The following is a 15,525-nucleotide window of genomic DNA, read 5'->3' as shown; positions in this document are numbered from 1 at the left end:
ATGTGGTAGGAAACACTGCAACAGATTCTCAAATTAATTTATCTTGGGTTTGTTCCTATGGCACAATTCAAATAGCATAGTTCATTCTTAACTAATTTATATGTAACTTCTTTCTCTCCTAAGCTTGCAGAAGATGCAGAAAGATTCACGTGCTGGGAAAGAATCTGCTGTTGCTGCTCCTCCTCCTTCTCTTCCTCAGAAAATATCTGTTCCTGCTCTGGCTGCCCGCACTGACCATGTCTGGCATTATGATGAAGAATATCTCCCTGATGCTTCTAAGCCTACTTCAGCCAGTTCTCCAGAACAGGTTGATGGCATTGTTAGTAATGGATTTGTGGCTGTCAATTTAAGCTCCTGCCGGCAGGAGGTTGATTCCAAGGAATGGGTGATAGTAGATAAGGAACGGGACTTGAAAGATTTCAGGACCAATGGGGCTTTAGTACATAAAACAACTGGAAGTCCCTCAGATGAGGAGCCTGAGGAGCTACAGGTCCTAGAAGAATCCCCCCAAGAGGAACATCTAAGACTGGGTACTTGGGCAGAAAACAATGTCCATGCTAAGAATGAAGCCTCAGGTGTGGGGTTAGATCTAGCTATTGATCATGCTACTGCTGCTTCCGAAAGATTTACAGATAAATTAGAATTCATGGCTGGAGCTGCTGGCCAGTTTCTTGCAGCCACACCTTCAAGTCCAATGGAGGCCCAAGCTGAAGGAGCCCTTACTCTGGTAAGAAACTCGTAGTTGTAATCATGTCTTTACTCTTTATTCAGAGGTATATGAGAATAAAGCAGTAAATGAAAAGGCAGTGGCTAAAATGTAAAGTGTTCTGGAATTTTTAGGTAATGGGATATGAGGCTTGACTCTGCACTGGGGATTTCCCAGGATCTGCTAAATTTGTTTGAATTATTTAAGAGGTTTGCTACTCAGTAATGAACAACCCTCAGAACTGGGCATAATTTAAAAATATATATTACAAACCTTTCAGCCAATGAAATATACACATATGAATGTGAGTAAATAAACAGGAAGTATAACAAATGTGTAAAATACCATGCAACTGGATGTTATGTCCTTTCGAGAAAGTCTAATGGGCAGAAGCTAGTAGTGTACCAAAGAAACAAAGTTCTTTTCTCCCTCCAGCTTAAAATTAGTTTCTTTCTCCTGAATATCCTCTGCTGCTTTCAGGCCCTGAAACAACTTCTTGGCTTCCCTTTTGACAGGCTAGACTATGTTTATTGATTATAAGGACTTCTAGTGCATAGACACTGTAGTATTTATGTTTCTATTACCTTTAATATATTTTGAACCAGTTAGATTTCTCTACTGGCTTCTCTAACTCCACTGCTACTTCCCACTCCTGAAATAGTTCTGTAATTGCTTGTCATATGCCTCTCTTCTGCTGGACAGAGTACCCAACAGATTCCTCTGCTGCTTCTCCTATTGGCACATTTTTCTTTTCTGTGTCATGCATCCCTCACCTGCACAATGTCCAATAGTTTTCCTTTACCCTCAGACTTTATATCTCCCCTTCCTTACTCAGAGAAGCACTATAGTTTAGAGCTGTGGTGTCCAACATACTAGCCCAGGGGTCAGCAACCTGTGGCTTACTAGGCTGTTTTGAAGCTCGAACCCAGTCACCCTTTGCTCCCTCCGCAGCAGGGAGCCCACACTGGAGCTACAGCAGGCCCAGGGCAAAACAGTTCAGCCTGTGGATATAACAGGGAGTCTCAGGCAGACTCCCTTGCTTGCCCTGCCCCTGCTCACCACTCAGAAAAGCAGCTTCAGGACTGTATATTTTTCACAAATTGTGAGCAGGAGGGAATGGGGAGTGGTGCTTCATGGCTGCTCCTGCCCTCAGCACAATCCCATTGGCTGGTTTCTGGCCAATGGAAGCTGCCTTTTTCAAGAACAGGCAGCGTGCGACGCACCAATCCCCCTCCCCTCCGGCTCTTAGTCACACAACACATGACCATTCAGCTTGTGTGGGGGCAGGGCAGGCTCCTTGAGAAACATGCTGAGTTGCGGGCTGGGAATCTCACTGGAAAGTCTCCTGGCCAGAGTCTGCGTCTGGCACCCCAGTCCCTTCCTTCCCCACCCAGTCCTCTGCCCGCCTACCCCACATAACCCAAACCCTCTGCCGCCTTCCTGAGCCCATCTCCCCTATCAGACCCTGTGCCCTAACAATCCCTCCTACATCCCAGTCCCCTGCTCTAGGTCACAATCCAAACTCCTGCCCCTCAGTCCCGTGCCTTGGGTCACAACTGCCTCCTTCACGTGAACTCAGTGGCCCTCAACCCAAAACAGGTTCCCCACTTCTGCCATAAATAAAGACAATATTGAAACCTTTTGTGTTAGACATAATATTTTACTTTATTTAAAAATGAAGCCTGGCCAGCAAGCCTCCAATTGGGGCCCAGTCCCCATCTGGCCACAGCGTCATAACACTCCTGCACACCCCCACACACCTACCCTGAGCCCATCATACACCTGATCCCCCTTCCCTGAGCTTCTCATACCTCCACATCCCTAGACTCCTGCACCCCCACATCCTCAATCCCCTGCCATAATACTCCTCCATCTCCCACATACCCGAACCCCCTGCCCTGAGTCCCTCATATACCCCAACCCAGATTCCTGCACCCCCATATCTCCAATTCCCTGCCATAAGATTGATGGAAGACAGCCTGAATGTGTGCATGAAGCTGGATTTGAGCAGTTATGATGTAAACTTCAAAGAAAAGCATGAAAAGATGCAGCATAAGTCCCATTAAATAAAGTCTGTGAGTACAATGTTTCATTTATGCTATATTAATCGTGTCAATTATCAATAATATTAAGATGTGTATTTTCAGTTATGCATATGGGCATTCTTATATGGCTCTTTGTTGACCACTTGTTCTGAATTTTGATATAGTTTGGCTTTTTGGTTTGAAAAGGTTGCCAACTCCTGCACTAGCCACATGTGGCTGTTTGGCTGGTTGAATGTGGTCATTTCAGAACTGGTTGGAAACCACAGGTTTAGAGGTTAAATCAGGGTACAGGGACTCAGTATTTGTGATTTCAGTTCTTGTCTCTTACACTTTCTGTGTCATCTGTAGGGCCCTACCAAATTCACAGTCCATTTTGGTCAATTTCAGTCATAGGATTTTAAAAAATCATAAATGTCATGATTTTGTCTTTTTAAATTTGAAATTTCATGGTGATCTAATAGGTTCTTGTCCCAAAAAAGAAGTTGTGGGGGTTTCAGGGTTATTGTGTGTGTGCGTGTGGGTGGGTGGATGGATGGATGGATGGATGGGAGGTTGTGGTACCTTTGCTTCTGCAATGCTTCTGGTGGCAGCATGGCCTTGGAGCTGGACAGCTGGAGAGCATAGGCTGCTGCCTACCATCCCAGCTCTGAAGTCAGATATGCCACTAGCAGCAATACAGAAGTAAGAATGTCATGGTATGATATTGCCACCCTTTTGTATGATTGCTGGCAAAACAGGACCTTCAGTCAGCAGCCACTACTCTTCGGCTTTCTAGCACCATAGAAGTAAGGGTGGCATGGTATGGTCTTGCACCCTTACTTCCTTCATAGCTGAGCACCTGGTAACAGCAGCCATTTTGTGGCCACCCAACTCTGAAGGCAATGCAGAAGTGAGAGTAGCAATGACATGACCCCCCTAAAATAACCTTGCAACTTCCCATAGTCCCCTTTTGGGGGTAAGGATTCCCAATTTGAGAAACGTTGGTCTCCCCCATGAAGTTTGTATAGTATAGAAGGAAAGCAAACAAAAAACCAGGTTTCACAGAGAAGACCAGATTTCATGGTACATGATGTGTATTTCATGGTGATGAATTTGGGGGGGGGGCCCTACTCATGTATATGAGAGAGAAAATTCATTTACTTAACTTGTAAAGCAAGCACTGGTCTTGGAAAATCTCCTTTTACATTAAAAGAATGTTATTCAGATTTAGTTTGTAGATGTAGTTTCATTAATTCTACTAATCATGCTATCTACAATGATGTTAATGTTTTCTGCCTAATTTATGTAGTTCCTGCATTAGAACTAAACTCTCTGGGTCAAAATGCATGGCTGTAGAAGCCCTACTATGTGGAACCTGAACTCAAAGAGGAAAGAGAACAGTCCAAGGGTGCATCTGCACAGCAGGGCTTAACTTGAAATAAGCTATGCAAATTGAGCTACGTCAATTGCATAGCTTATTTCGGAATAGCTTATTTCGAAATTGGGAGCGTTTACACAGCATTTATTTTGAAAGAGAGCACTTTTCCTTCAACTTCCCTTACTCCTCGTACAATGAGGGTAACAGGAGTCAGAGTAAGAAGTCCTCCAGCTTGACAGTTTTTTGACATTTTTTTTAAATAACTGCCTACTGTGTAGACACGGACTAAGATAGTTAGAAATAACACTAGTTATAATATTGCTGTGTAGACGTACCCCAAGATGAATCTATTGGGGGAAATGAACAGGCATAGTCCATGAGTAATGTGTAGAGCTCATGGTGCCTCCAAATAAGAGAAATAAAAATTACAAATGAGGGAACTAATTTTCCTGTTCTTTCATATTTCTGCTGTATCCAATTGCACTGAGACTGCATATGCTATATGAATATGTAGTAGTTGTCAGATCTCTCAACAATACAAAATTTTCTCTAGTATTGAAAGAGGCCAATCTGTACCAGCTGATATCACTTTTACCTTTCAGTTTAAATTAATCATTCAGATGTTTGTTTTTGTAATACTTGTTTTACAGTCCACTTTCAATATATATTTGAACAATTATAAAAGTTTGTCTGCATGTTTCTGTTTGTTATTATTTAGAAATGTCACTAAAATGATCATAAGTAGCAATCTTTGAAATTGAGGGGGTATAGGAAGTAGGGCTTTGAAATTCTCTTCCATTTATTTTAGAGTTCTTCCTCTTTTAATTTTAAGATATCTTCCTTCTTCACATCTGATGTTATGACACAGGGTTTTTTTAAGTGAATGACAGCTGTGCTTTTCAGGTACTGAAGCTCTAGGGCTACGTCTACGCTATAGGGTTTGTGTGCAAAAATGGCTGGTTTTGCACAAAAACCCACAAAGCATCCACACCTCAAGTGCGTTTTTGCACAAGTACATTTACAGTAAATCAAAAGAACAGAGGGGTTTTTGTGGTGAATGTATTCTTCTTTCTACGAGAAATAACTCCTTTTTGCGCAAGAACTCTTGCGCAAAAAGGTGTGTGTGGACGGGCAACAGGGATTTTGTGTAAAAAGAGCCAATTGAAAAAAGCACAGATGCTCTGGTGGCTATTCTGTGAATAGCAATCAGCGCTTTCTTTCGAGAGAGCGTCCATGCATTCTGGACACTCTCTTGTGCAAGAAGTTTTTGCGGAAGAGATCTTCTGCAAAAAGCTTCTTGCACAAGAAGCCTGCAGTGTACACGTAGTTCTAAGAGTGCTGTTAACACCTTCTCCTTGGAAATTGTGCAATACATCCACAGTACTCTGTTTCCAATCACAATAGGAAGGCAAATGGGATACACAATGAAGGAGATAAATAATAATATCATCTGATGATTTTTAGCAATAGATATTCCATAATATTGCTTCAGTGCTTATTCAATGCTTGCAAAGATTTTATTAGCTTCAGAATTATGCATCACAGAGCTATAGGTTTTAGTGGCATTTTGTCTACCTTAAGTGAAAAGGTATTCCAAAAAACTGTTAGATGGAAGGCTTGTTCTTGCACTTCTTGCATATTGCCTATTCCACACACTGCTGCCATTCAAGCTCTTTCAAGGGTATTTTTTTTGTTGTTAGTTGCAACATTTGGGATGAAGTCTTATGCTCAGTCCTGATCCACATATTACAGGAAGCCACAATTGCTTCACCATTTCATACCATGATTTGGAAATTTCCTAAAGTCACACCTTTTAACCTCAGTGCTTAACCCTATGGCTATGTCTACACTGGCGAGTTATTGCTCAAGAACGGTGGTTCTTCTGGAAAGTGTCCACACTGCCCACCCGCTCTTGCGCAAGAAGATTTACAGTATGGTGTGGTAAGAGAGGGCTTCTTGTGCAAGACTACACTCTTTTTTTAACAGGTGTAAGCCCTCTTGCGCAGGAGCTCTTGTGCAAGAGGGCAGTATGGACGCTCGGCAGGGGTTTCTTGCGCAAGAAAGCCCTATGGCTAAAATGGCCATCGGTGTTTCTTGCACAAGAGTGCATCCACACTTCCATGGGCACTCTGGCACAAAAACACATCTCACACATGGCGATGTGGACGTGTTCTTGCGCAGGACTTCTTGCCTAAGAATCCTTGCGCAAGATGTTCTTGCACAAGAAGCCACCAGTGTAGACATAGCCTTCGAGTTTAGTGTTTCAGCAGTCCCATTGTGCTTCGGTACAACCACAGTTGTAAAGCATGCTGTGTATTGATCTGCACAAATAGTTCAGTCAAAAAACAATGCTGTGTTAAACAATAGCAAAGACCAGTGCAATGATCAACAATTGCATGCACTCATCTTTGCAACAGTTTTTTTGCCTAGTGTTTCTATATATCCTGAATGTATGTTTGCTGAATATATGAGTAAAGTTAGGGGAATAGATGGCCAAAGAGAATATCTAATTTTGATATTAATTTTTTTAAATGGATGATAAATGTGGGGGCTTCAGATTTTATATGCCTTTTAAACTATCACCTTTTAGCCTGAGACACAGTTGATTCTGGCATTGTAAGAAAGCTACACAGAGAGTAAGTTAAAAATAAATTGTTACAAATAATATATTTGAAAAACTTATTTTTCCCCACCATGTTGTTCTCACAGCTCAACTCATCTCATATGCTGCATTTCTCCACTCCGAGAATTTCAAGTCCCTTCCTCTGCACCCTGAGCCATATAGCCCATCTGTCTTCCCACTTGGACCCTAAGAAAGAGGCTGGGTTACCCAGGAGTCAATCAGCAGAGAGCCATTCCTCCTCTTCCTGTTCAACTGGCCGTAGACAACTTCCTGTCATTCCCAGTGGCAACAAGTTTCCCCCTGTCATTCGCATCTCAAAAGCACAACTCCAACAGGTGAATAAGTCTTCATCTTCATAAAAGCACTGCACTGTCTCAGTCATTTGCTAAGTTGTAAGGTTCGTAGCTGCTTTTCAGGTACAGCAATATGGAGGCACTAATCTTGCTGCTATAAAATATCTCTTGAAAAAGCATATTGAGAAGATCTATTGAAAGAGCACCTAGTGTACTTCATCAAAAAAAAGAGCCAAAAACATTTCCTGAGAAAGATAAGTTAGTACCACTGAAAGGGATAAAAACAGAGTCAGAAATACTTGCTTATCTTTCAGAGGACAGGCTAGTTAGTAATACCTAGAGATTATTTCTTTTGGAGAGGATAAAGGCAAGATCACTTAGGGAACTGTTATTTGAGATCTGTAAATCTACTACGTCTGTGAGGATAGGTTTAGGTTCCCCCAAAGTATTTTGGTGAGAAAAGATGGGAGCATGAATGTAGAAAGAGGATTCTTGCTTTTAAAAATAAGGTCAAGAATTCTCCATTTGTGAAGATAGATTATTTAGAAACATCTGATTACTTGTGGGGAGGAATATACAGTTTAATCTGCCTGAAAGACTTTTGGTAGAAAAAAATAGTGTCAGTATGCTTTCTTTGGGTATTTGTAACACTTAACAATCTAAAAAGATTGCATTGCTTCTGGTGGATAAATTAATGTTAGGAATAATCAATGAGAACTGCTAATGGCAAAGCTAATAGGGGAACTTGTGACCTCATTGTTCTCTGCTGTGTCCAAATTCTGCAGCTTTTTTCCAGTAAGAAAGAGATTAAAGTTCAGAATTATACTTTGTGAGTGTCATAATTTGTATTGTGGTCACAAAGATTTCGTTTGCGAAATTCTAAGCAGCTTCAGCTTGCAAGGACTATTGAAGCAGTGTGACATAACATTGATTTCACATAGATCCAAACGCCTCATCATTTATCATTACACCATCAACATTTCATCTAGACTAAAAAGAATTTCCACATTGTCTTCTGTTTCCTGTATAGTTATTATAAATAAATATCTATATCCAATGTTTAGTTTTTCTATAAAGCTGTAACCCACCCGCTAGTTTGATAGTTCTGATAGGTGGAAGGGATTGCTAAGCCTCCCTCTATACATTAGTTGCTAGAGTGGCAGGAGAAATAGGCTCTCACCTTCATTCACATTTTGATAGAGGTGCCTTCTCCCTGTCATATGGTCATGCAAGATTTGGAAGGACTTAGATGCTTTCTGCCTTCTTGTTTTGTTTAGTTTGCATCATGAGGAAGATTAAAGGATGTCACCTCTTGGGATGTTGTTATATAGATGTTTAAACAATTAACTGATAAGGTTAATCCAAATGACTACACGCAGCCCCGCCCCTTGCTGCCTCTGATACAGAAGCAGCAGCACAAAGGTGCAGACAGGAGGGGGTGCCTGAGCAGAGCTGCTTGCCCCCCACCTCCGCATCTCTGTTAGAGGTAGCAGCATGGGGGAGGAGGGCAGGCAGGAGCTGGTGCTGCCTCTGTATCAGAGGCAGTAGTGTGGGGGGAAGTGTGGGCAGGGAAGGCTGCCATGGAGCAGCCTCTGTCTGCGGCAGCCCAGGCTCTCCGCAGACAGAAGCTGCTCCACGAGATGTCAGTGCAGCCTCTGTCTGTGGGGAGCTTGTGGCCCCCATGGACAGGGGATGCTGCTGCCTCTATATCAGAGACAGCAGTGCAGGGTGGCAAATTGTTCCCTGAGAGTGGGGCCTGGAGATGGGAATGCACTGGCTGCCGGCGCCACCCCTGGGGACCAGTTTAGTGATCATGTAACCGTTAAAAATTATTGTGGCTACATGATTACTAAAAACACAATATCTAAAATCCCTAGGCAACATATGAGTTACATTTAAGTTTGTAATATTAAAGTAGATAATATTGAGCAGATATTTGCAGCTTTTGACATGTGCTTCCAAGCCCTTTGGGTTTGGGTAGGGTCTAGTCACTGTACTCCTAGTCTCAGACCTTTTGTCTGACACATCTCTTCCTTGGGATATGGGATGTGCAAAGAACATTTAGCAAAGGAGTTTCTTAACTACAGTCTGTTTACTCTTCAAGCAGTCAAGGATTACAGATAGCTGAAAACAGTAAAAGTTGTAAAAGCGACGAGGAGTCCTGTGGCACCTTATAGACCTTATAGATGCATGCATCTGACGAAGTGGGTCTTTGCCCACGAAAGCTTATGCTCCTACACTTCAGTTAGTCTATAAGGTGCCACAGGACTCCTCGTCGCTTTTGCAGATTCAGACTAACACGGCTACCCCTCTGATACTTGACACCGAGTAAAAGTTGTGAGACCGTTCCTCCCATGGTTTGAGCTTGCCCTTCCTGTGAGTCCAGGGTTTGTCAGCATTTTAGATAGGGTAGAGTCCTGTCTGCCTTTGCACTCCTGTCAGTCTTTCTTATTGTTGGTAATGAAAAAAAATTAAAAATAACACATAGTTTTGCAGCATCTTAGAGACTAATAAAAAGTTTACAGTAATTCCTCATTTAACACTGTAGATATGTTTCAGAAAATGATCATGTTAAGTGAAAATGTGTTATGCGGGGTCAGTTTTCCCAGTGAAAATAATGGAAAAGGTGAGGGTTGTGTTTCAAGCAGTGGCTTCTGTTGGGACCGGGACACAAGGTTGGAGGAAAAAGGGGACTGGATTACAGCAGGGAGGGGAGGTGTTTGGCTCTGGGGAAGGGGCAGGGAAGAGAGGGGAGAGGGATTGGGTTGGGAGTATGCCCCTGTGACAAGTCTGCCGGGACCTGCACTGTGTCTGGTGAGGGGAGATGGCCAGGGAACAGTGCAAGGAGTGGCGAACCCTCTGCCGCTTTGCAGGGAGGCGGGGGAAGCCCAGCCGCCAGCCTGCAAGCGGGGGTGGAGGAGAGGGGGCAAGGCGTCCAGCAAGCGGGAGTCAGTGGGGAATGGAGCGGTGAGCGGCAAACCCTCCGCCACTTTGCAGGGAGGCGAGGGAAGCCCCACGCAGCCACCGGCAATGGGCCAGCTGGGGAAATCGTGTTATTCCGGGGACGGTTGTGTAATTCAAAAAACGTTCCCCCCCAAAAAATCGTGCTATTGCGAAAACTTGTTAAGCGGGCACATGTTAAATGAGGAATTACTGTAGATGATATCATAAGCTTGTGGGCACAACCCACTTCAGATGAATGGAGTTAAGGGGTCTGGTTTCCAAATAAATAGCAGGGAAAGAAAGGAGACTGGGGCGGCGGGGGGAGAAGAGAAGGAAGAAGAAGGAAAAAAGGGGGAAAACAATTAGAGTGTCCACGTTAAATGAAGCTGATAGACTGGTTATGAAGTGCTCTTAAGTATCCTGTGCTTGGTTTTTTATGTCATTAGGATGTGAAATGTAGCAGGCCATTCACACACGGTCTTTGTTTATTTATCTGTTGCAGGTATCAAACTTGTAAATGAAATTAAGTTCAGAAGCCTCAGTTTCAAGATGGTTTTTAAAATTGGCTTGCAATAATATGATAACTTTGAGATCCATTAATGTGTGTCTGAGCAAGTTAAAATGTTCCCCAACAGGTTTCCGAGTGTTACCATTTTTAATATCTGATTTGAGTCTATTAATCCTTTCTTGTAGAGCCTGTCCAGTATGGCCAATATACATGGCAGAGGGCATTGCTGGCATTTGATGGCATAGATCACATTGGTGGATATGCAGTTATACGAACTTCTGATGTGGTGATTTCTGTGGTTAGGTCCCGTAATGATGTCGCTTGTAAAGATGTGTGGACAGAGTTGGCATCGGTGCTGATTGCAGGGGTAGGTTCCTGGATGACTATAATGGAGGTATGGTTTGTGGCTACTGGGAAGAATTTGTTTGAGGTTAGGGAGTTATTTGTAGATGAGGATTGGCCTGTCCTCCAAGGCTTGTGATGGTGTGTTGGTAATGGTAATGGTTGGCTTTCCCAGCACAAAGCAGAACCTTGCTGTAAAGTAGGGTCTCCACGTCTCTGCATTGTGCTTCAGTGGGAAACTCTAGCCCCCTGCTGTCATGCCTGTCACTCCTTGCTGGCCTCTGGGAGAAAAAGCACATTATTCTCCTTAGAGTAGTGTTGTTGGGGTGCTCCACTCAGGTCTCAGTGCGTCCTTGTGCTGCTGATGGGAGATATTTGTCTAGCAGTATCTTCCTTCACCGCGCTTTTGCAGTCGCCGTCTCACGCTGTTTTCATTCATTAGATGCATGCTCAGCATGAGCTTCCCTCAGTTCCTGCAGTGCTTTCCTTTCTGACATATATATATATATATATATATATATATATATATATATATATATATATATATATTTAGATACAGTTTGTTGTTAATTTTAGTCAGTTAGTTTTACCTAGTTCTCTACTTGGGGGGGGGGGGGGAAATCCACTCCCCCATTTTTTCTTCATCTTCTTCTTCCCTACTCTAGGTTTCTCTAGCTTCTGAATCTTCATGTTTGTTCAACATGCCATGTTCTCCTGGCTTCAAGAAATGTGATTCATGTCGGGACTCAATGCCAGTTTCATATGGACACACGTCCTCTATAAAATGCTTAGGGGAAAAGCCATGTAGCTCAGAAGTGCCTGCATTGTCAAAATAATGACAGCCAGAGTGAGCAAAGACCGTGAAATGAGGCTGAAGAATCTTCTCTGGGGAAAATCCCTCCAACCACCAAGGGAAAAGTTCCCAGAGACGTGGGCATATTCAGTGCCCTATAAAAGGGCCAATTCATCACCCCAAAGACGTTCTTGTATGCTGAAGTCTTCCCCAGCACTGTCATTGCCAGCTATGTCCTGGGCTGCTTATTCCCTGGGGCTGTCAACTTCCAGCACTGTGGAGAAGCGAAAACAGAGCTCAGCCAAGATGACTGTGTCGGAATCCAAGCGGCATACTATTTTTTGGCATGGCACCCACTGATGCGGTTACCCCACCGGCACTGACAAAGCAGCATATGCTGCCACCTGCAGGCAACCCAGCACCAGCTGAACACACCAGTTCCTGGCAGCCAGAACTAAAACATACTCTGGCACCGGAGCCTAAGAAGGCTTCTAGGAAGATGCGCCACGTAAACAGACCCCCTGAGGTGGGCACACCATCTCCATTAGTGCTGAGCATACCTTTACCACCACACTCTATGCTAGCCTGCATAGACAAGCTGCAGAAATTCTTGCTTACTCTCCCACAACATCATCACCATGAACCGAACATGGCTCCTCGCAGAGGAGTAGATTTTCATCACAGCACTCATCCCCAACAGGATCAGTAGCTTCATGGCACTCCACTGAGCACCAACCTTTTAAACAACCTCCGAAATTCCCGTGGTTTAACCATCCATGGCTGTACCCACTGCAAAAGTTTAAACCTCAGTGACCTCTTTGGGAGCCATAGCACCGCTATCGTCCCCGTTTCTCCCATTGCCACGGCCCACGTGATACACCAGCCTCTAAACCAGCGCACATAGCTACATTGTCTCCTGTTACCACAACACATTTGTCACAATCCCATCTCCCCTTCGGTAATAACCCAGGCTGATCCAGCAGATGATGGTGAGAATTTACCTCAATCCGATTCAGATAGCTCTTCACAGGTCCAGTAGTCTTTCACTTCTCCTGATGAGGCATTTTTCAATCATTGTCCTCTCCACCTACAGATGACTTAAAACAATTTCAAGAATTATTAAAATCATAGAATCATAGAATAAAAGGACTGGAAGGGACCTTGAGAGGTCATCGAGTCCAGCCCCCCGCCCTCAAGGCAGGACCAAGCTCCGTCTACACCATCCCTGACAGATGTCTATCTAACCTGTTCTTAAATATCTCCAGAGAGGGAGATTCCACCACCTCCCTTGGCAATTTATTCCAATATTTGACCACCCTGACAGTTAGGAATTTTTTCCTAATGTCCAATCTAAACCTTCCCTGCTGCACTTTAAGCCCATTACTCCTTGTCCTGTCCTCAGAAACCAAGAGGAACAAATTTTCTCCTTCCTCCTTGTGACACCCTCTTAGATATTTGAAAACCGCTATCATGTCCCCCCTTAATCTTCTTTTTTCCAAACTAAACAAGCCCAATTCATGAAGCCTGGCTTCATAGGTCATGTTCTCTAGACCTTTAATCAATCTTGTCACTCTTCTCTGTACCCTTTCCAATTTCTCCACATCTTTCTTGAAATGTGGCGCCCAGAACTGGACACAGTACTCCAGCTGAGGCCTAACTAGTGCAGAGTAGAGCGGCAGAATGACTTCACGAGTTTTGCTTACAACACACCTGTTGATACAACCTAGAATCATATTTGCTTTTTTTGCAACAGCATCACACTGTTGACTCATTCAACTTGTGGTCCACAATGACCCCTAGATCCCTTTCCGCCATGCTCCTTCCTAGACAGTCGCTTCCCATCTTGTATGTATGGAACTGATTGTTCCTTCCTAAGTGGAACACTTTGCATTTCTCTTTATTAAACCTCATCCTGTTTACCTCTGACCATTTCTCTAACTTGCTAAGGTCATTTTGAATTATGTCCCTAACCTCCAAAGAAGTCGCAACCCCACCCAGTTTGGTATCATCTGCAAACTTAATAAGCGTACTCTCTATCCCAATATCTAAGTAATTGATGAAGATATTGAACAGTACGGGTCCCAAAACAGACCCTTGAGGAACTCCACTTGTTATCCCTTTCCAGCAGGATTTAGAACCATTAACAACAACTCTCTGACTACGGTTATCCAGCCAATTATGCACCCACCTTATCGTGGCCCTATCTAAGTTATATTTGCCTAGTTTATCAATAAGAATATCATGCGAGACCGTATCAAATGCCTTACTAAAGTCTAGGTATAGGACATCCACCGCTTCTCCCTTATCCACAAGGCTCGTTATCCTATCAAAGAAAGCTATCAGATTAGTTTGGCATGACTTGTTCTTCACAAACCCATGCTGGCTATTCCCTATCACTTTATTACCTTCCAAGTGTTTGCATATGATTTCCTTAATTACTTGCTCCATTATCTTCCCTGGGAGAGACGTTAAACTGACCGGTCTGTAGTTTCCTGGGTTGTTCTTATTCCCCTTTTTATAGATGGGCACAATATTTGCCCTTTTCCAGTCTTCTGGAATCTCCCCTGTCTGCCATGATTTTTCAAAAATCATAGCTAAAGGCTCAGATACCTCCTCTATCAGCTCCTTGAGTATCCTGGGATGCATTTCATCAGGACCTGGTGACTTGCTGACATCTAACTTTCCTAAGTGATTTTTAACTTGTTCTTTGTGTATCCTGTCTTCTAAACTTACCCTCTCTCTGCTTGTATTCACTACGTTAGGCACACCTCCAGACTTCTCGGTGAAGACCGAAACAAAGAAGTCATTGAGCATCTCTGCCATTTCCAAGTTTCCTGTTACTGCTTCTCCTTCTCACTAAACAGTGGGCCTACCCTGTCCTTGGTCTTCCTCTTGCTTTTAATGTATTTATAAAAGGTCTTCTTGTTTCCCTTTATGCCTGTAGCTAGTTTGATCTCATTTTGTGCCTTTGCCTTTCTAATCTTGCCCCTGCATTCCCGTGTTGCTTGCCTATATTCATCCTTTGTTATTTGTCCTAGTTTCCATTTTTTATAGGACTCCTTTTTTATTTTGAGATCGTGCAAGATCTCCTTGTTAAGCCAAGCTGGTCTTTTGCCATATTTTCTATCTTTCCTACACAGCGGAATTGTTTGCTTTTGTGCCCTTAACAACGTCCATTTGAAATACTTCCAACTCTCCTCAGTTGTTTTTCCCTTCAGTCTTGCTTCCCATGGGACCTTACCTACAAGTTCTCTGAGCTTATCAAAATCTGCCTTCCTGAAATCCATTACCTCAATTGTGCTGGTCTCCCTTCTACCTTTCCTTAAGATCATGAACTCTATTATTTCATGATCACTGTCCCCTATACTGTCTTCCACTTTCAAGTTCTCAACTAGTTCCTCCCTATTTCTTAAAACCAAATCCAGAACAGCTTCTCCTCTGGTAGCTTTTTCAACCTTCTGAAACAGAAAGTTGTCTCCAATGCAGTCCAGAAACTTATTGGATAGCCTGTGCCCCGCTGTGTTAGTTTCCCAGCATATGTCTGGATAGTTGAAGTCTCCCATCACCACCAAATCTTGGGCTTTGGATAGTTTTGTTAATTGTTTAAAAAAGGCCTCATCCACCTCTTCCACCTGGCTAGGTGGCCTGTAGTAGACTCCTAGCATGATATCACCCTCGTTTTTTTACCCCTTTTAGCTTAACCCAGAGACTCTCTACACAGCTATCTCTGACGTTCATCTCCACTTCAGTCCAAGTGTGTACAATTTTATTATACAAGGCAACCCCTCCTCCCTTTTTTCCCTGTCTGTCCTTCCTGAGCAAGCCATACCCTTCCATACCAACATTCCAATCATGCGTCCCATCCCACCAGGTTTCTGTAATACCAATGATATCATAGTTGTATTTATTGGTTAG

The 15,525-nt window shown here is 43.3% G+C and overlaps 1 protein-coding gene across 7 annotated transcripts in view; it reads left to right on the top strand.

Moving 5' to 3' along the window:
* Positions 1–15,525, top strand: part of TTBK2 (tau tubulin kinase 2) — a 174,163-nt gene that overhangs the window by 134,703 nt on the left and 23,935 nt on the right. For all 7 annotated transcript variants that reach the window (XM_025190893.2, XM_075927247.1, XM_075927244.1 and 4 more), the window contains 2 exons: positions 124–727; positions 6,818–7,066. In XM_025190893.2, the coding sequence (XP_025046678.1) occupies positions 124–727; positions 6,818–7,066 (853 nt within the window). The remainder of the gene's footprint in view (positions 1–123; positions 728–6,817; positions 7,067–15,525) is intronic.

This window comes from Pelodiscus sinensis, chromosome 4 (assembly GCF_049634645.1).
Source record: "Pelodiscus sinensis isolate JC-2024 chromosome 4, ASM4963464v1, whole genome shotgun sequence".
In the NCBI taxonomy this organism is placed as follows: Eukaryota; Metazoa; Chordata; order Testudines; family Trionychidae; genus Pelodiscus; species Pelodiscus sinensis.
This window is presented reverse-complemented; position numbering and strand designations above follow the sequence as displayed.